General features: G+C 35.5%; 2 protein-coding genes across 3 annotated transcripts; one reads left to right on the top strand and one right to left on the bottom strand.

Annotated features, from left to right (window-relative positions):
- The first annotated feature begins 428 nt into the window (after window positions 1–428).
- LOC114194964 lies at window positions 429–2,349 on the top strand. Its single transcript, XM_028085365.1, has 6 exons — window positions 429–973; window positions 1,054–1,180; window positions 1,281–1,382; window positions 1,504–1,557; window positions 1,652–1,756; window positions 1,840–2,349. The coding sequence occupies exons 1-6, from the start codon at window positions 429–431 to the stop codon at window positions 2,347–2,349; spliced, it is 1,443 nt and encodes a 480-aa protein (XP_027941166.1).
- A 2,046-nt stretch (window positions 2,350–4,395) lies between these two features.
- LOC114193679 (protein ABIL2-like) lies at window positions 4,396–21,542 on the bottom strand. 2 transcript variants are annotated; one of them, XM_028083566.1, is made up of 10 exons: window positions 21,434–21,542; window positions 21,239–21,345; window positions 21,048–21,130; window positions 20,622–20,775; window positions 6,037–6,136; window positions 5,463–5,555; window positions 5,325–5,367; window positions 5,148–5,233; window positions 4,863–5,011; window positions 4,396–4,763 (listed from the first exon to the last, which is right to left on the bottom strand). In XM_028083566.1, exons 2-10 carry the CDS (start codon window positions 21,332–21,334, stop codon window positions 4,602–4,604), a joined length of 966 nt encoding a protein of 321 aa, XP_027939367.1. In that variant the 5' UTR covers window positions 21,335–21,345; window positions 21,434–21,542; the 3' UTR covers window positions 4,396–4,601. The 2 variants fall into 2 exon arrangements, with proteins under 2 accessions (XP_027939367.1, XP_027939368.1); XM_028083567.1 differs by having other exon boundaries at window positions 20,622–20,772.
- Between the last annotated feature and the right edge of the window lie 481 nt (window positions 21,543–22,023).

Raw genomic sequence — 22,023 nt, 5'->3', positions numbered from 1 at the left:
TAGAACATGTATCGGGATTTCATCACATAGAAGGTCATGATGAAGAGTTGGAATAGGAGGAAGAGGAAGAAGAAGAAGAAACAGAAGAAGAAGAAGAAGAAGAAGAAGAAGAAGAAGAAGAAGAAGAAGAAGAGGAGGAGGAGGAGGAGGATCTAGATGAAGAAGAAGAAGATGAAACTGAAGAAGAAGAAGTGGAGGAAGAGGACGACGACGATGAGGGTGAAAGTGATGATAATGACTAACTTTGTCTTTTTTGTTTTAGTACTTAACTTTTTAATATGTTTTTTTTTTCATTTCATTAGAATTTTTTGTTGTTGTGCTTCAACTTGTGTAATATATCTAATGAATAGTTATTAAGTTGGTATATTTGTTTGTTATTATACACCATCTTAATTTGTTTGACACTTAGATCCTAAACTCCATACGCCATGTCATCGGGAGATCCACCTCGACCACCCCTAGTTGACAAGGGGAAAGGTATTGCAAAAACAAGGAAGAGACGTAATAATTATGTGCTTCGGATTCCAGTCAAACCCATCACCCCTACCCCGGGCTTACATATTCCATCCTTATCTTCCCCACCTCCACCCACAGGGTTACATAACCCAACATCTATCCCGACGATTCATATGTCGTCCTCCTCTTCTCAACCTCCACCCACAGGTTTGCATACCCTTGTTGTTGCTCCCAAGCCCCCTTCTGTACCACCCTCCCATATACCATCCTCATCTTCCTCAGCTCCACACACTGGGTTACATACCTCTTCTACAAACATTGGAGCATCCCCATCACCTCATACTGTACCATCCCCAGCCTCGATGGGTGGCCCATCTTCTGTCGTTGGTCATCATTTTGCACCATCCCCAGTTGCAGGTGATATAGTTGCCCCACAACCTATGGTTGATTCTAATTTAGATGCAGAACCTGACCCTCCTCTGCAGGACCGCCCGATGATTGAACCTGTCGGTCGAGGGTAATATTTAAATTCAATTATTCTCATTGTTTATATTATGTAACCTCTTTCATCTTCTGACAATTTTTCATGAATTGTAGGTTTGTTCCATCTAGAGTTGTTTCACAGGCTATCACAAAGACAATCAAGCAACAATTTCTTAATCCTTGGCCATCATGGGGATCAATACCTGAAAAAGATAAGGACATTTTCTGGCAATGTTTCAAGGTAACGTGTTCTAACTTATTATATAGGTAAATTAAGTTGTTAACTACTATTCCATGTTTAATATACTTATAATGTTTTATATGTTTAAATTGTGTTATAGAGGAGAGTTCAGTGGGCACCAGAGCATGAAATTGCCATTAAGAGAAATTTCAACAGCAGAGCTTCTCATCGTCTATCTAAGCTGTTTAGAGATGCTAAAATGGCTAGAGAAAGGCCATAATGAATTCCTAATGATGTGTGGACAAGGCTGCTAGAACATTGGAATTCTCCAAGTTATTGGAGCAAATGTATTGCAGCAAAAAAGAATAGGGCTTCTGAAATAGGTGGGACCCTACATAGGTGGATCCATTACCACTTACGAGCATGCCCTTCGTATGGTAAACACATTAACTGTTTGTATTTGACACATTTGAACTACATTTTTATAGTTTGAAATAAAATCAAATCTAACTCTATAACATTTTGTTGCAGGCACGTGAGTTGAGATGCCATGTGTTTCTTGATGAAGTCTTTCAGCAGACACATATCCAAAAGGGTACTGGCAAGTATGTGGATGAGAGGTCTAGGAAGACCAATGTAAGTCTCTTTTACTATTCAATATTATTTACTCTTAAATGTATCCCACCACAGAATAATAATTGTTCATTGTTTACTTACAGGAAAAATTTCAGACTAGGCTTTCTCAAGTTAGATCTGAGGTTTCCTCATGTGTTGATGGAACACCAAAGCAGTCCTCTGTTGATCTTACACAGGATGAGAATATCAGGACTACGTGTTGGATTGAGACAGTAGGAGGGAAAAAGAAAGGAAGACTTTATGGGGTTGGTCAACTTGTTTCAAAATATATAGGTCCAAATGAAAGCCTGAACCAACTACCAGTTTCTTCCTCTTCTAATACTGAGGACCTCACTAATATTAGGCAACAACTTTCATGCAGTCTAGAGGAAAATAAGCAATTGAGGTCTGAGTTTCGATCCTTTCAATCACTAGTCCTGCAATATCTCCCTCCTAATGCTCAGGCTCGTCTTCAGCAGCCACAGCCACAGCCACAACAGCCAAACCCTACTCAACAAAACTCTGAAATCCCTCCACCCCATACTCAGCAACAAAATAATGAAGAGGACGATAACCTAAATGAAGAATCTTCTCCTGATTATGAAGATTATTAGCTTTTCATGTTCTTAAGAAAAACTTTCTTCAGCATGTAACTTAATAAACTTATGTACTATTATTCCTTCTTGGTACTGATCGTGCTTATGTAATATTTGACAAACATTCTTGTGATACATATTATTTTCTCTGTTTAATGAACAATTTAGTGTGTCATTTGATATATATTGTCATGGAGTTTGATAATGATACAATATTTGATATAGTGGAATGCTGGAAAGTTGGACTGCTGGATTTGTCTGTGTTGGAATTTTCTATATGCAGGTATTGTGGAATGTCTATAAAACAAATTAACCCAAACCAAATTTTTAATCTTACCGATGGATTACTGACGGCCCCATTCGTCGGTAAATCCATTCGTGAAGTCCATGCCATTACTGACGGATACGTCCGTCGATAATTACCGAGGGAAGCATCCATCGAAAATTACCGACAGATGTCGGTAATGGCATGGACTTCAAATGGATTTACCAACGGATGAGTCCGTCGGTAATTATCGACGGCCTAATCCATCGGTAATAACCGGCAGACTTGAACAATCCGTCGGTAAATGATTAACTACGAGCAGTTTACCGACGAATATTTTGTCGTCGAAAGTCCGTCGGTAAAACATTATTATCAACGGATTATGGCTATTACTAACGGATTCTGACTGTCGGTAATTAACGTTTTTCTGGTAGTGGTAATATTTTCATGCTTGTTGGTCTACGATTGGGAGACTTGTAGAGGTTGGACCACGAGTGGTGGTCATCGCAGCATGTGCTATCTTAAGGTCATTATCAATGTGTGTAGAAGTTGGATGAACATGGTGGAAGGCCATGATTTCTAGTGGATCATGAAAGGTTCTCAGAAGAGGTTTTGGGATAAATTATTATAATATTTTATGTATTTTAAATATCATGACATTTATAGTTTGGAACTTTGGAACTGGTGATGTTTTGATTTTAAGTTTTGAACTATGACGCATGTAATAATAAAATTCAAATTTCCTGCGTTTTGGAGAAAAATGTTTTATTAATGGCTGATTAATTATTATTTATAATTTTATTTTTATTTAAATTAGTAATATCCGCCTAAGATGTTACATGACTTGTGTGTGACAATGTGCGAATGGGAAAATTTGGTGTTTTCTTGCATTTTTGCATTGTGCCAAGGGCAAAAATTAGGATGTAGTTTAATAAAAAAGAAAACAAATGTATTTTATGTGTGGTGAATGAATGAATGGGTATTTTCATTAGACTATATAAATGTGCACTCTCACCAAAACCATTTTTATCTATTTATCATGTTTAGCAGATAATGATTTTGGATTTGCGGATTTTTAGATTTTGGTTTTCGTTATTTTAAATGGAGCAGATTTTTATTTTCGTTATTTTAAATGGAGCAGTGATTAGTGTGGGACTAGAGACGACGAACTGATACTACAAGATAAATTAATTTAAAAAAAAAAATTCGAGTGGACCTAATAATAGCTAGGCCTACACTACCTAATAAATTAATTAAAAAAAAATATTTTATAAAGGTTATGTGAAAGCTAATATGACACTATAGAAATATATTATTAAAAAAAGTTAGCATGAGTTTAGGGTTTAGGGTTTAGGGTTTAAGGTTTAGGGTTTAGGGTTTAGGGTTTACAAATGGTTTGGCCGACCATATCAATCTTAATGACGTCCATTTTTTTTTTAAAAAACGAAATGGCAAAGTCCAAAAACAAAATTAATGACATCATTTTTTTTATGGATTATACCGATAGAATTATTACTTGTAGGAATATCATTAATGATAAAAATATTATTTTAGCGATAAACCGATAAAAAAACTATAGGTAATAAAAATTCTCAAATTCGTTACTAGATTTACCAACAAATTTTGTTCCTTCAATAAAATTCTATTGATATAGTTAGGTTATTTGTTGTTGGGTAACACAATAAGAGAACGCTTAACGGCCACACCAAATTCACGTATACGGTTTCTGTTAAGTTATTGGAAGTGTTTTGTTTTAATTAAAAATAAATAAACAATAACATAATCCATCCAAAACAAACTTTTGAAATTCTAACATGAAGCTTTAAATAGAGAAATGAAAAAGTAAATTAACAAATATGTGTTCAGTCCAAACTAAAAGGAAATGGATTAACCAAAGAGGAAGGAATAAGTAGGAAACAGGCTCCGAAAATGAAATAAGCAAAGTTTGCAAAGAAAGAGCTTTGCATCGGATTAAATTTTCAGGAATCTGTATGAAAGTATATCATCAGTATTCGTCCAAGTAAGAGTATAACAAGTCGTCTTTGTTTGACTTGCGCCTGCTAAGTAACGCTTTCAGGAGACGTTTACTTTTACTCGGGTGTTCTCTGTTGCTGTCTCTCTCAGCAGGTAATCGCATTGAAGCCGATTTCCGCGGCTCCGAAGGGGACTGATATTCGACACAGACACACCATTAGACAAACTATACAATTTAATTGCATGTTGCAATGTTCAATAACGATGATGTTATGTCATGTCGTGTTTGTACCCTTATTCTTGCATCAGAAGGACTTCGTGTTGTGGGTCTCCTGCTTGAGTTTGGGGTAGTTGGTCTACTACTCGTAGGTGTTGTAGACCTATTTGAAAGAGATCCAGTGCGTAAAAGTGGAAATCTGTATGGCGAAACTGTTCTCTTCTCTGCAATTTTGTTGAATGAATAATGAGATATCAAAATATTTAATTAACGAGTATAGTTAAAAATATTCCATAATGGAAGCAATTCCTAATCCTAGACATTCTTATTTGAGGCTTATATATATGTCATTTCCGTTACCAAAATCCTCTTTCTGCATGGTTGAAGTGAATGAAAATGCTCCTGCTTTCTGAGTTTGCAGAGAAGGTGACGGAGAACACCCATTGCTGCGTCAACATAATGAATTGTGTTAACATGATTTTGTAGCTAAGAAAAGCTATGTTAGCATTGATCCTATTGTGCAGAATATGTAATCACCTCACGGTAGATGTTGGCGTTTCTCGTATCGTGGCTCGAACGGCTTTGTGATACGGATCAGAGTAAAAAATATATTAACCTTGTTCAAGATTTTACCCAACGTAAGTGGAAGAAAAATAGGGGAGACAAATGAAATACCTTTTCTGAAATGATGCCAGTCATCCTCATCATCTAGGTTGCATCCCAAGTATTTTGATTTTGAAAAGTTGGCTCCACGTATGGTCTCCCCGGCTGGACAATAATATTTTGACATTTTTTTTTTATAATGTGAAATGATATTTTTTAAATGATTTTGAAATATATAAAAATGAGAAAATATAGAAAGATGAAAAATTACTTAAAAAAATGTCATATGAGGTTTTAAGAGATAGTTGTAAGAAGATAATTTCCTTCGTTATAATATGAATATTGAGAGAAAAATGAAGCTCTTCCTTAAGTCATGTTTGGAGTGATGAAAAGGGTGCAATAGGGTGTAATGAAAAAAATGACAGTAAGTTTTATTATTTGGATTGTTTTCAGTAGGATAAAATAGAATGGAAGCTGATAAAATGCATTTATTTTCAATTGCATCCCATGATAAAGGGACGAAACTGTCCTTTTTCTGTTTCATGATAAAAATATCCAATCAAATGAAAGGTAACTTTAAATTCATACATTTTCAATTTCAAAATTTAAGTTTTAAAAGTGGTGAGGATAATGTTTGTAGTCTTGCCTGGCAAAATAAAACGTTTATGATATTTTGGAGCTTCAATCACCAATGATTGCTGCGTACGCCCCTCGTGATCCATGAATGCTTGGCACGTCCTTACTCTCTAATGTTCCACATTAAGGAGAAACAATGTTATTAAGCTCTTTACAAACATGGACAGTAAATGATTCAAACTTGAAGTATATAAAACAGAGGTGCAGAGTTTGAAACCACTTCTGTACTCGAAAGATTAGATATACTTTGGGATAAGGTAATATGAAATAAGGATAAAGATATGCTGTGAAATAAACTACATGTGAAGTATGTAGAAGTATGAATTAAGTAGTCATACTAATTATGTTAACTGAAATTTAGCAAGTAATTAGATGAGTCCAATAGAGAATTAGATTCATTATCCCCCTCAATACTAGTCATCAAGCTTACAACTAAGGATGAGATCAATTCCATTCACTAACATAAAAGTACTGTTATTTAAGTCACTTAATTTATGTTTGACCCATAAAAAATACGGTTAAAAAATACCAGTGATATTTTTGTAAATAAAGACAAAAAGATTTAGATTGCACCTACATCATAGTCAGACTTAAAAAAGGCCCACACTAGTTCGATGTAGTCTTTTATGTTTAATCATGATAGGCCTGACATAAATCTCTTTTAAGTTTCAGAGTTAACCTTGTCCACCTCACCTCTCTCTCTACAAAAAAGTTTGTGACATAGGTCTTCTTCTCCCACAATGAAGTTATGCATGGCAGGGTTTGCATTCCTGATCAAAGTAAGGGCTTGCTTCGACTTTTATGGTGGGTTTCTTGTCTGGCAACTTTCTATCAGATTAATTGCTATACTGAGGTTAGCTTGTTAAATATTTCATTCCCATTGTGATCGTAACACAGTGAAAATTAATTTATTAGTATACATTAATATTTATTTGTTTTTTTTTTTGAAAATTAAAGTTAGAAAGTTAGGAATATAAAAGAAATTATAGATATTAATTATTCTGGTATTGTTTCTGTAGGAAAAATTGGCACCCACCGTGGAGCACGAGTTAGTATATTACCACAACAATTTGAGAATTTGTAAGGATAGTTTCACCACGTAGCAAAGTTAGAGTTTCAAAGGAGCCTGAAGCAAGGCCAAGAGAGCCTGCAACTAAACACTTGGATTTGGCCGCCATCTTGGAGGGGCAGGCCAAGATGCAGCAGGACTTTGCTGATGAGATGGAGGCGCTGAGACAAGAGAATTCACGGCTTAGAAGGAAAATAGAAGTAGATCCCACCCAAAAGGGCAAAGATAAGGAAGTGTCGGAGGGCTCCAAAACTCACATACACCAACCTACTGAAGAGGAAAGTGAATACAACCCTACCCCCAATACCTTCACCACAACACAACACATAACCACCCTTCCTACGCACCATGTTCCCACCCACCACACACCTACTCTCCCGACCACCCACATCCCTCCTCATCATTACACTACGACCTTCCCAACCATCATCTGACACCTTATACCACCACATGCACACAAGCGTCGCCATCCCTTCATTGATGACATCACCAAAACTCCTCTCCCCAACCAATGGGAAGCCTTTACACCAGAATGCTACGCCAGTGACACGGATCTCAACGAGCATGTCAAGACATACGTCACCCATGTTGGCTTGTACACAAATGAAGATGTTGTTATGTGTAAGGCTTTCCCCACCACCTTCAAAGGACCAATCCTGGAATGGTTCACCATCCTACCTTCATACTTCATCGACTGTTTCGACACTCTATCACACCTCTTCACTACACAGTTTGTCGAAAACCGCCCACATCAAGCCACCCTTTATCCCTCCTCAGCGTCAGGCAAGAAAAGACGAGACGCTAAAACCTTTATAGACCAATTCGAAAAAGCGACCCTCCGAATGAAAAACCTAACAAAGGAAATGATCCTTTAGTGTATGGCCCTCCTAGACCATTTGCACATAACGTCTGCCTCCGACCACCAGCCATTATGCACGAGCTCAAGCTACGTGTCGTAGACTACATACAGATGGAAGAAATGAAAACCCTACGCACCAGATTTTGTACCGATTACCAGCCCACAAACCGCAAAACAGAAAAGCCACCCACAAGAACAGATTCTAGGCCCCAGGAGCTTAGACCACCCCGATTCTCATGATACCATATGCTCATACAGACATCAACCGCACAAAAAATCCCCAATTATGCAACACCATAAACACCATATGCGGTGGCTTCACAAGTGGAGGATCAACTTTATCTGCCAGGAAAAGGCACCTCAGGAGCATCCAGTCCGTCAACTCCGCTACCCGCTCTCATAAAAGGCGATGAATGCCGCCAATTACCTTCAGGATGACCTTATGGTGATCACCATAGAACTCCATAACTTTTCAGTCAAAAAAAGTCCTGGTAGACCAAGGTAGCTTAGTAGACATCCTATACAAGGCAACCTACCAAAAATTACAACTCCTCGTCGAGGCTATAGTACCTTATGATGAGCCCATTTACGAATTTTCAAGTGAAAGAGTATGTACGTGCGGGTATATCGATCTTCATACAATATTTCGCGAAGTGCACCAAACCAAAACCATCCTCGTTCGATTCTTGGTCGTTGAAGCATACACATCCTACAACGTCCTTCTAGGAAGGCCTTCACTAAACACACTAGGTGCAATAGTATCCATACCCCACCTAGCCATGAAGTTCCCCTCCTCATCCAGCGACATCATTACCATCCATGGTGACACACATTATACATGATCCCCTAACTAAAAAGCATACCATTGCAACATGCGCATACAAGATATCATCACATAAATTTTTAAAGAAAAAAGTGACATTAAGAAGCAATCGAAAATAAATGATATCCCACAACATACACATAAATATATGAAAATGGCCAATATATTAAACATAGCAACGCAAAGGGTCAAACAATGTTCGAAAGAGCAATAAATGTGCAAGTTATTACAGACTTGGGCTCACAAGCCAAAATAAAATCATTAAAAACAATTAAACGGCGTGATCGGTTTTCACATGCATCATTGCATCCTCTTCACTTGCAGGGTCCTTACCACCAATGGCAGGCACCTCTTCAACTTGCTCTAGACTTGAATCCACCTCTTCCACTAGGCAACCATCGACGACGTCTTTGTTGACATCATCCTTTGAATTCGTAGCGTCCACTTCTTTGCAAAAAAAGGTCGCCTGCCTCAAACCCTTGTGGAAGCCATATATGTGCTCCTGGATGATGTGATTCTTTAAGTCTTTGAGTTCACTCTCAAGGCCGTCATTTTTCTCCTTCAACTCTTCCTAGTCTTCCTCCAATTCATTGATCTTCACACTCATCTTTTTCTCTGAATCTAGGCACCGAACCTTCCAGGTACCAAGGTGTTTCCTTTCAGACACCCATTCCTCATGTTTGGCCGCCTGAAATTTCAGCTCTTCTTGAAGCTCCCCCACTTTGACCCTCCCTCCTTCTTTCAATTCCTTCTATAAAAGAGTGCCTACTCTACGACCCAGAATCAACGCCTTATTATTAAATTCAAGCAAGGTTTTAACCATGGCATTGGGCTCCATGTTGTCCATATAAGAAACCACCGATTCTGGGAGATGTATCTCAATATCACAACGCACGGTCGTTTCAGGCAACTCTATTAAGGAGGCCTTAGGCTTTTTCGTCCCAGAAGTAGATTCCTTTCCTAACAACACACTTCTGACCTTCTTTAGCTCCTTCCAACGCCATGCATAACAAGAACGGAGGCCTTCCTCTTAGACCCATTGTGAACGTGAACATCGACCAAAGACTCCTGCAAATTGGGAACTTCAGTATTCCCTGCATTCTTGGCCTTCTCGACTTGCTCTCTACGCAAAGTCCTGAACAAGTTCAAGTTTTTCTTTCCCAATTGGGCCATATGACCTAAAACACAAACATAAGCAATTATCTCTCTCACATAAAGCATAGCGGTAAAAATAAAATATGATACCTTCTAAATAAACAAGTCGGTGCACGGATAAATAAACTCTAACTAAAACCTTAGGGGGAAATTATTGCTAAATCTCCCCAAGATCTCCATAACTCCTCTATCACTCGCCGACAACTCCTCCTTCTTCATATCTTTATATCGCCAAGGATTGTCAGTCCAACTAAAGGGGAACTTCGTACTCCTATCCTTGTTATAAAAGTGTGAACGACCCGACTCCTTCACAACGACTTTAAAGAAGTCATCCTTAAAATGTTTGAACGATTGTGAAAAAGCATCCAACATGCTTATACCCGGACGACTTACTAGCAACAACTAGGTGAGTGGACTTTTCGAGCAAGTATCGTAAAATTATAAGAAGCTATACGGAGAAGGCTAGAGATATAGAGACTGGCATAATACACAAAAAGCTTGGAGATAGCCTCAGCTGTTAGGATGCAACTGAGTAGGTGCAACATTCAGTAACCAAAGCACCCCCATTGTAAAATCATCAAAAGGAATCCGCATATGTAATTGCAAGAAATGTCACATATACATATAAAAGAACCCCTCCCCCCCCCCTTAATCATGGCAGAGGCACTCCACTGCACTCACCCCACTTCAATGATTCTATATCTGGTGAAGTGCCTTTCTTGAGAACAGGTATGCAATTCAACCATGCATTCAATATTCAGGACCATCTAAAAAGTGAATATTGGGTTCTCACGTTTGCGGCCACCCACTTGTATCTCGCATTTATCGGCCAACTACTTTCGGCTACCTCCTCAACCGGATCCTCCCTAACATCAGGAATAACATCCATTTGAACCCCCCCCCCCTCGCCGACCAAATGGCTACTACTCTCACTCCTTGACTCTCCACTCCTACTACCTACCTCCGATGTAGATGAACTATCATTATCACTATACATACCTTATGAATAATGAAAGTTTATCGCACAAATAAGAAATATATCGGATAAGACAAGCACAAATGATACAATTTCTCAAAACCAAGCAAATGAGATTGTACGTAAATCTTTTTTTCCAAAACCCTTATATAGAAGACAAAACCACATTCCCAAAATCTTTTCCCGCTCAAAAGTTAGAAAGACGAAGCGTCACAATTAATGGAGACCATGTAACTCCTTTTGATGTGACCCTTATCAACATAGAGTCTCTTCACCTGCTCTTATCACCTCTAACAAGTCTTATAGACATTTTCACTTCTAAGATTGGAGGACTACCATACCTCAAGGAATACCAAGAAAATAGTAATTTTTCTTGCCAAAACATTAATGTTGGAATAACATAGAAGCCTTTTGCATGATATATCCTGCCAAAGGCTAGGTGACTAGTGTATTATACCATGTGGCTAGGACGATATTTATAGGTATTCGGTCTCTACTACTAAACCATAATACTGCATAAGATAAGTCAACCATATAGAAGAACAAGACGTACATAGCAGCCAAAGTTGCAAGTAAAGGCCGACTACTTCAAATGAATACATACAAGTAAAAGCCACCTACTCCAAATTTAACAATTCAAACCCTCATAATCAAATCACAAGTGTAACGTCTAGGCCCTGGTCAGGCCCACATAAGTCCAAAAGAGGCTTAGTGAGCCCATCAAAGGCTCAACCCATTAATTTGCTAGGTAAGTTGTCATTAATGCTTTATAAATATAGGTGGAACCCAACAATTAAAGGTACACAATTCATTAAAGGTATACAATTCTTTAATATGGATTTTAATTATTAAAAAAATTAGGTCAAAATTAAATCAGAGACACATAAGTAGGAACCAAATTGAAACAAAAAGACATATATGGAGACTAAATCGAAATCAACACAATGGCATCTGATAGTGACACTAACATGTGGCATTGCAATGCCACGTGGCACTAACAATGTCAGGTGTCACACACAGGGACCTGACACGTGGTATTTTATATTTTTTTTCAAAAAATTTAAAAAGGTTTAAAAAAACAAAAAAAAAAACACATACTGACACGTGGCACGTCGTTAACAATGTTAGTCAACTTCGTCTGAAAGGGACCTAATTGAAGCACTTTTTCAAAAGTTGGGATTCAATTGACACTTTTTTAAAATCGGGTACCAAATTGACACATCTCTACCAAAATGGGTACGATCCGAGTAATTAAACTTAATATTTATCGAAAAAATTTAGTGTGATAACTAATTTAGAGTGATAACTAATTTATTACTATATATTAATAGAAAAAGTTATCGAAATAGTAATAGAAAAAATGATAGGGAGTAATTAATCGAAAAAATTTAGTGTGATAACTAAATTATTACTATATATTAATATAGCATTAGGTTTTTAAAATTTAAAGGCTCAATTATTTCTTTTGTCCCAAGTTTGGTTGGAAAGTTTCAAGTAGGTTCCTATTTAGTTTTTCTTTTTCAATTGAGTCCCAAAATTTATTAAAACATTTCTAGATCATAACTCGTCTTTAGGAGACAAAATGATACTTAGTTTAATTCTCAAAATGCAACAAACATTCCAACGTTGGAAAATTTATAGTTTCCAAGAGGAAGCTAAATAAATTTTCCCTAATGATGGAGAGGAGAGGATGTAGAAGACAAGTCGTCCAATACGATTTTGTATCATGTCGCTGAATACAATTCGTTCTCACCCAATGGTTGCACTCGTCTACCAAATGTCTCGTCTTGCACTTAACTCGCCCAATGACTTGCTTGTCATCTAGAACTGGTATCGTTTTGAGAGCCAAGCCTACACTTATCGTATGACGTGTTACGGACCCATTTAGATTATGAATTAGGAACTAAATTAGCATTAAATTTGAGCAACAACTATATCTAAGCGATTTCGTTCAATAAATTTGTGCAATATGATTATGGAAAGAAGTAATTATTGTGAGATTATGATTTGGATATTATTTGATTTATTTCCTTAAGTAGAAAATGGCAGATGCAATATGAAGAATTTTTAAGACTTTCCTTCAAGAGAGGTATATACACGCTTGATATTACAAATTTTGTAGAATTAATAGCTTGCTAGTTTAGAGCTTTAAATATACGTGATATATGTTATATGTTTGATGTAATACCTAGGATAAAAATAAATTAAATTGATAAAATAGATAAAATTACGTGTAGGCATACACTAAAAATATTATTATCATAATACGATTAAATGATATGGCAACTTAGTTGGCTATACCTTGTTAGTAGAAGAGATCTTGAGTTCAACTCTCACCTATTACACTATTATTAGTTATATTTTTAAAATCATTATAAAATTTTCTTCACCTGATATAATTTTGGTATGAAAATTACATTGTGTAAGCCATAACATAAAATCACTAGCATTGTTGTTATTGTGAGCTTCAGGTTCGCTAGTGTTGGGTGCATTGTTCCTACTACTATGCACTATTAAAATAGTGAAATTACTATCTCAAAACCACTAGATGTTAGGTATAAACCCTTGGGCATTGTTGTGACAATGAAGTCATTGTAACATAATTGCCAGCTATTGTAGGGGTGACGCTAGGTGCTAGGGAGGTACAACCATAAAGCGGTGCTAACCGCCATCTGACCTATGTGTTTTGCTACTTGCTAGAACTAAGCGCAGGGTAAGGGGTGCTAGGTTCCACTTGATTAATGATATTTGTGATCTTTATGAAATGTTTTAATATTGTTGATATGTTATACATTTTATGATAGGATGAAATACATGCATGTGTTGCGATATTTGGTTGAGAAGCATGTGTGTCTAAGCAAAAGGGAGGGCTCTAGAAAGGTCTAAGTGTGAGCATGAATTGACCTTATGAGCTCTAGTTGTAAGTCTCTATAGAAGAGTAGTGGAGACTGGTGGCCTCGGCGTAGCTATACCAGTTTTAGAATTTGCTCATAAGGCTCGTGAAGGAGTTGTAGGAAGTAGACTTTATAAAGAGATTACACATGGGTTTTGTTGTTATTGTGTGAGACAACAAACAAGGTGATTGGTTTATCTAATGCCAAGTGATTGATTGTAATATATTAAATGAGACAGTATATTTATATTATGTAATATTTTTTAAGATAGATGTTTTGTTTAAGTTAGCTTACTGTTACATGTGTGTTTTTCCTACGATGATCGTATATGTGTTATTGATATGCGAGAGTAGATGTTATTATAGATGTTGATTTCGATGCATAACAATGAGGAGCTTTAGGACTTCTTGGGGAAACAACTTGTTTTGTATTTGAACTTTTTTTAAACAAGGGTTATTTTGGAAATAATGTAAATTGTAGTTTAATAATGGATTTTTGTATATTAATTTTGAGTTTATTTGGATGAATAAATGAAAGTTTTAGTTTTTCATTATTTTGAATGGTGGTATCAAAGTTGTTAAATGAAATATTTTGAAATCTGTAAATTTTTTTCAAGTATTTTAATAGCATCATAGAAGGGGTGTTACATTTTAGTATCAAAGCCTGGCTTTCAAAAAAGAAAAGAAAAAGGGGGCTTTGGGGAGTGAACTTGTTGTTTTATTGTTGCGCATCTGGTTTATGTAAATTTTATGATTTTAACTTGTATTTTATGTTCATAATCTCTCATAGAGCTAGAATCGTTGGTCCTCACCAACTTGTTCATGATATCGCTAAGGTCATTAAAAGAATGGTCTATCTCATTCAACAACAAAATGGCACTAATGGACCTCGATATCAATCTAATTTAGGCTATTATATGTGGCAAACCCAACAAAATTAATAGGAAGGCTACTCCAGACCAGACTGATTCCTATGTTAGACGTTAAGGAAATGAAAGATATAGATGGTATAATCTTTGAGAATAACTTAGTAAGGAAACTTTTGTTTGTGCAAATGGATTTAAAAAGGGAGAGATTGAATACACCCTGGACTCTTTGGCTACCAGTCTAGCCTTATTTCTCACTACCTTACCTTATTCGTCCACTTTGTTTCTAAATACCCATTTAGCTCTAATGATGATTTTGTTTTGAGGAGAATTCACAAGTGTCCATGCTTCATTTTTCTCAAATTTATAGAGCTCCTCTAGCAAGTCCTTTATCATGTTTTCGTATTCCAAGGCTTCATTCACATTCTTTGGTTCCCCCTAGGTGATCATGACCATTTGTGTTCAAAGCCTTGATCTGATTGATGCTCCTCTATTAGGATATCTTGTTATAACATCAGTAGGATTATTTTTCTTAATACAACTTGCTCCCACTAATTCTCATTCTTCTGATGTAGTGTCTGGCTACAAAAACGTTAGACAATGCTTCACAAAATGAATTTCCTCCCTAGAAAATCTTGACAAGGTGTTTTCTGAAAGTGTAATTGACTTTGTGAAGGTCTTTTCTTTAGAAAGGAAAGTGGTTATAGTAGAACTCATAGAATTATGGGAGATACCATTAGAAAAATGAGAGTTAGTCATTAGACAACTATTGAGGTGCTTTTGAACTCAATCTAATGAAGGAAAGAAGGATGTAACCTTTTATGTGTTTGTGTGTCTGTGTATACTGACGGGTTGACTAGTGCTCGTGCTAGGATAGAAACTAGTAGAGTGCTTAGGCTAGTGGCTCAAGGGAACCTATAAGAATATGGTTCGAGGGTGTATACATATATATATGTAGTGTCTATATGTGTGATAGGCATCGTAGAGGTTGAATATACTTTTGTGTGATTGCATGGATGTTGCATTTTGTGACTACACAAGATAGTGTGCTAAAGAAGAATGACTAAGTGTAGTGTTAGAAAAATCATGGAATATGATGGTTGTACAAGGATTATCCAAACTCTAATACTTTCTTAGTACCCAGTCGAGAAAGGTATGAAAAAAGGATCGTGACATGACTCATCACACGGAATTAACCCTGTGAAGAGGGAAGTTAGGTTGGTGGCTCTCCCCATTTTGGTCTACTAGAACCATGGGTAAGGTTATTAGTTCGTAAATTTTTAGGTTGTGACTTTGTTAGGTGCATGGTCCTAATTGTCTAGTTCCCACTCTTAATCTTCTGGAAGAGAGTCTCACTTGCATGTAGTAGACGTGTTGACAAAAAGAAGAAGATGGACATCTTCCTTCAATAAGGAGTTTTGATGATGATAATAATGATGATGACTTATAAAGAAGTATGGAAGACTTAACAATGATGGAGGGAAAAATGTTGAAGACTTAAAGAATGTTTGTATTCAAGAGATACATTGAAGACTTAAGAGTTTAGTTTTTTAGGTCTTGTAATATGTTTATGTTATTTAAAATAGTTAAATTAGTATGCCAAGAATCCAAAGGCAAAACCCAAGCAGTAGAGCACAAAGAGAATTTTATTTATTTGTAAAACTCATTAAAATAATGAATTATTCTTAGTGATAATTGATTATCTCAGTTAAAAGTGATTTTTGAGAAAAACCTCTATGATAATCGATTATCACCTACTGATAATAGATTATCCCCACTGATAATAGATTACCACAACGAGAAAAATGTTTTTATAAAAGTTTTTATGATAATTGATTATCACTTATAATAATCGATTATCTATTACAGTTGTCACTTAACTTTTCATATTTTTAACATCATTTCTAAATAGGATTCTATAAGTGGTAGGCTTTCATTTGGAAAAAATAGAAGTTAGAGAAGCCTGAGTAATTGAGAGCTCTCTATAGGAAGGCTTTGAAAAACTTAATGTGGATAAAGCGATAACTTTCGTCAAGTGGGGTCTTAAGTGATTGAGTGTTGTTATTGTTACGAGGAGAAACCAATCATCCTTTGTTTGATTCAAAGGAGGTATTCTTTCCTTGTGTTACTCAAGGAAGGTGTTTTCATCCCTTTTGGATTTCAAGGGAGGTGTCTTCATCTCTTGTGGCTTCAAGAGAGGCATTTTCTAAACCCTAAACTTTCTTATTTGTGATTGTAAGTTTGGTTTATTATAGTGTTTTAAGTTAATCTTTGTTTGAGAGATTAACAACTGGATGTAGGGTCTTTTGAACTAAACCAATATAAATACCTTGTGCGATTTTCTCCTTCCTTACTCTCTTTATTTTATTGTGGTTATCAAAATAAAGAAAATAATTTTAATTGAACTTTGATGTTAAAAGGGAAAAATTTTTAAAGCACAATTTTTGTTAAGAACCTAATTCACCCTCCCTCTTGGTTTTGTCCATACGCGAATCATTCTAGTGCGTGATTTCTAACAAGACGCATGGTATGAGATGCATGGTATGAGTAGACACACGTGTGTATGACTTGTATGCATGATCATATGTATATTCGTATGATGAAGTATTGTTGTAAATATTATTTATTTGTTTGTTCTTTTCAAAGTTAGCTTACCATTCTCTTATGTGGATATGTGGTTTCCATATGCAATGATTGTTGTTGGCACACACAAGCAGACAAAACAGCAGGTGTTGTAGACACTCCTCATTAGTAGCAACAATAACAGAAGAATCCCTTATCATAGTTCGAAGATTTAGAATACTAGTTATATTTATTCCTCAAATTTGGATCGAATTACAAATTTACATGTTTTGTAAAATCTTTAATTGAAAAGAGGAATGAATGTAATTGTGCATGTTAAATTACCTATGCTTGCGATAATCGTGTGTGTGTGTGTGTATATATATATATATATATATATATATATATATATATATATATATATATTATAGGATCGCAAAGAGAAGTAAGACACTATTCAGAATAGTAAAACAAGATAATGATGCAAATAATTAATGTGGAAATATAAAAGAACACCAGATTTATACGGTGGTAGTCCGCACAATACTAGTCAGAGGGAAAGGAGAAAAACATATAAAATAAAACCAACCAGATTAACGGAAATAAAAGAAAACCAGAACGGTAGTAGTCCGCGCTGAACTGCCTAGAGGGAGAGATAGAAAAATATGAAAAACATTGAAAACCTTTGTTGTTCTGAATGAGGAATACAAACAGATTTTGGAGAAAGAAAGAAAGAAAAAATCTTACAAACTCAGAGGCCTTCTCTCTAACTTCTCTCCCTAATGTTTTAGTAAATGAAAAAAGGGTGTCTCACAACATGGTCGGGCACTCTATTTATAATCATAATTTTTACTCTTCCAACAGTACCGGTATCATGACTGGAATTGTGGCTACAATGTAGGTTATTAATCTTCTGCTAGATTGATTCCTAAACAATCGTCTTCGTTCTAAAACATGTCATCTGAAGAGGCTGTCACGACTGAAGAGCTTGGTAATGATTTCTTCGAGGAGGTTCCTTCATCATCTTTTAATAGCTTGAGAATATTCTGCAGATTTTCTGCAAAACTTTCTTTAGATTTTGAAACTGCTAAGGCGACAGTAATTTGTGTTTTTTGGTTAAGGAACAGAGAAGTTTTTGGTTTTGCCAATTTCAGAAATTCTGAATTTGTCATAAACCAAAACATAGGAATTGCCTTAGAAGCGTCAAATTGAATCCACCACTTTACATAGGAATTCCTTTGTAATATTGGTAGTCAATTTGGATGTTCTTTCTTTCCGAACTTATACTGCCATGAGAATACCCATGCAAAGGAAAATTCGAAGTAGATCTTCAAATCTGCAGGAGTTATTGAATCCTGGTCATATTTGATTTTAAACAATTTAAATCCTTCTTTTGCTGGGGAGAGAAGGATTTCTTCGATTGGTCCACAAAAGTCCCACCATTGGAGGAACCAATTTGGAAAATTATACTTGTTATTTCTTTTGAAATAAATTAGCCATGAATGGCGATAGGTTTTATTTTGATACCAGAACACCCTGGTCCAAGCATCAATATAATCCCAATAATTATACCCAATGGCTAGGAGTTAAAACCTTTAAAATTTGGAATGTTGAATGAGTGAAATTTGAGGAATCTTTTGGATCACTATATTGTTTGATTGCTACAGAGTCTGTATCAACCAAAACAAACTCATAAAATTGTCTGGTTTTATTACAATCTAATGGTTTGAAATGAAAACCTTCAGGGAAGATTTTGGCTGTTATTTTGTTTCGGGTGTTGTCCCAATACTTTGGTTCCAATTGGATAATTGATGAAAACTTGTTCTTTGCTATATAATGTGTTTGGTCTTTTGAAACAGGTTTTTGGGTTGATTGGGTTTGGAGTTCTTGACTCATTCCTGGGTTGCAGATTGTTTTGTGGTTTTTTAGTTTTTTAATAAGGAGAGCTAGGTCAAGATTCTCTCCTTCTTGTTCTTCATCTGAGACAATGTCTGCCTAGGTTTTCTTGGAAAGTGTAGTTAATCCTTGATCTTGAAGAGCTAACAACGTTTGAAATGGGATGGCATAATCTAGTTTGGTTTGTTTGGCTGTTTAGTTGGAAGAGGTTGGTTGGGTTGATGACCTAATGATTTCTTTTGATTTTTTCTGGATTGATGACCCATATTAGTTTTGTTGGGTTGATGACCTAGTTTGTTTTGGGGTCTATGACCCTGATGATTTATTTGGGTCAGGTATGGCCAGTTTAATACCTCGACTTCTTGCCGAACCTAATGCTGCCTTTTTAGGCATGTTCGTCAGCTAACTTTTCCCTACAAGTATTCACGAGTGAGGTAATCAGGGAGAGAATTCGAGGTGCCTCTAAAGAGAATAATTTTTAATTCGTGTCGAGTGTTAATCTGCAAAAGACATTTTACAAAAAGACGTTAAAAACTTAGCATCAAAACAAATTTTTGCAAGATCACAAGCTATTTTAAGTGATTTTGAGTTTGAAATAGAATATCATTTAATATTGAAAAAGAGTTTTTGTAAAACCAGATTTATTGGATATATGGAAATTTAACATTGATAAATGATGCCTTATGAAACCAAATGAGGGTGAGATACCAGATATCATACAAAATGAGTAGTCTCCTTCGATCGATTTCCCATCGTCTTTTTCCCTCTAGCCAGTTCAGCACGAACTACTGCCATTCTGGTTTTCTTTTATTTCCGTTAATCTGGTTGGTTTTATTTTATATGCTTTTCTCCTCTCCCTCTAACTAGTATTGTGCAGACTACCACCATATAAATATGGTCTTCTTCTATATTTTCGCATTAATTATTTGCATCATTATCTTGTTTTACTATTCTGAATAGTGTCTTACTTCTCTTTGCGATCCTTTAATTTTTCCCCCTCTGCCGACCAAATTTCCCTCTGGTATCAGAATCTGATGGGGAAGTAAGATAATATTTATTAATGTTAAGTTAACATATATATATATATATATATATATATATATATATATATATATATATATATATATATATATATATATATATATATATATATATATATATATATATAACTAAGAAGATGTTACACTTTATTTTGCTCGTTAGGCACGTCTATTGAGTCTATGGTTCAGTAGATGAGTTTGCTAGATTGCTTATACATTCACTATAAGAAAAAAAAAAACATAGTAAGGTAACGAGTTACCTGGTTTAGGGGTGTTAAAATAATGACCATTTTGACCCATATTGACCGAAAATGGATTTTAGTCATTGAAATATCTTCACAATTTTAATCACAAGGTAATAAAAAAAAAAAAAAAAACCGTTCATCATCTTTGCAATTATGTTCAATATCCTTTAAGAGCTTTTATCTCAAGCTGAATGGAAAGGATTGAGGATACCTGTTCTATGCATGATACACGTAACTTTGCTCCAGAAACCTCAGCCATCTTTTCATCTAACAAGTCATTTACTTTATAGGTCACAGACCCTAAATGATCCACCGTATTTATCAAAGCTTTGATGGTATAATCCTTCAATGTTTCAATCACCCTGCTAATATGAGAGAAAAGAAATTAAAGAAGGGTATAAAGGATATAATAATGGTATATCAAAATAAATACTGTTTGGATAATTTTTAAATAAAAAAGTTAGTATAAATTTAATTTGTCACATAATTACTTTGATAAATTTAAATAAAAAAGTTAGTATAAATACTTTGATTCATAATTTTTTTTTTCATTTTCTACTCTTATAACATGGTAATTGCAAAATTCATCCGATTAGAACAGAAATATTAACTAATTGAAACAGAAAAGGTAACTTACATATGCTTTTGGTCATCATTGGCGTAAGAGAGTTCAAAATACTCAGCTGCTGAGTATAGTTGTGCTCTCAGATTTTTCAAATCCTTGTATTATGTATGGATATGTCAAAATACAACTTTGCTTAAGAGTTCTATGAGGTACAGAATATTAAAAAGAAGAAAAAAAAACGAAGCACAGTGCATTGAAGTTACCTTTAGACTATCATCAAAAAGCAAGCTCTGGTGCATGAAAGCTTCATCGTAATTGGAAGGCTCTCGAGATAAAGGCTGCGTTGTGATCTTACCCATGAATGAAGATGCTGATCATATTAACGAGGCCTCAAAAGTGAAAAATCAACGTCGTACTTGGAGAAAACAAGAAGAAATTTTAATTTTTGGAAACCTTACCGCAGGTGTTTGGTTGGACGAACCAGACACGAAGCTTAGTTTGATGTTGAGCTCAGTTGGAAATGTAATGAGCGAGATGAAAGGAATTTGGCATTTGAAAATGTCAAAAAGAGTGAAAAAGAGCACGCTGTGGACCACTAGGATGGTTTGGTACCGTTGTTGACGAAAGTGACACGTCAGATATTTTAGCTACAAATGCGGAATCAAGAAAGGGAACGATAAAGACAACACTGTTAGAGCAAATCACGCTGGGACGAGGGATGTCAACCCCGGGAGTAAATTACCAGTAATAGTTTCTTCGTATTTTATTGGATAAATATATATTATGTATCCGTATCTATATTTGTCGGATATTTATTATGTGGGTATCCACCTAATTTTTTAATATCTATGGATATTTACAGGTACAGATACTATGATACTCATCCCGTTAACATACGGATATTACAAATACATGTACCCATTACTCGCGGGTATCCATTTACAATATTCATTTCTTATCCGTTGCGGGTTTTATCTATAAATACTTGCAGGTACGAATTTTTTTGACCTCCCTAACTAGGATACATGTTAGAAACAAGAATGTTTGT

The sequence above is a fragment of the Vigna unguiculata genome, chromosome 8 (assembly GCF_004118075.2).
Source record: "Vigna unguiculata cultivar IT97K-499-35 chromosome 8, ASM411807v1, whole genome shotgun sequence".
Taxonomy (NCBI): Eukaryota; Viridiplantae; Streptophyta; class Magnoliopsida; order Fabales; family Fabaceae; genus Vigna; species Vigna unguiculata.
The sequence above is the reverse complement of the archived record's forward strand: the minus strand, read 5'-3'. Positions and strand labels throughout refer to the sequence as shown.

Bases quoted from the DNA above. Each gene is read 5' to 3' on its own strand.
- LOC114194964 (XM_028085365.1), top strand. From the start codon at position 429: ATGTCATCGGGAGATCCACCTCGACCACCCCTAGTTGACAAGGGGAAA. The intron at 1,558-1,651 runs GTAAACACATTA...ATTTTGTTGCAG, and splicing joins ACGAGCATGCCCTTCGTATG to GCACGTGAGTTGAGATGCCA. The intron at 1,757-1,839 runs GTAAGTCTCTTT...GTTTACTTACAG, and splicing joins AGAGGTCTAGGAAGACCAAT to GAAAAATTTCAGACTAGGCT.
- LOC114193679 (XM_028083566.1), bottom strand. From the start codon at position 21,334: ATGGGTAAGATCACAACGCAGCCTTTATCTCGAGAGCCTTCCAATTAC. The intron at 21,131-21,238 runs GTAACTTCAATG...ACATAATACAAG, and splicing joins TTTTTGATGATAGTCTAAAG to GATTTGAAAAATCTGAGAGC. The intron at 5,234-5,324 runs GTGATTACATAT...ATGTTGACGCAG, and splicing joins ACGCCAACATCTACCGTGAG to CAATGGGTGTTCTCCGTCAC.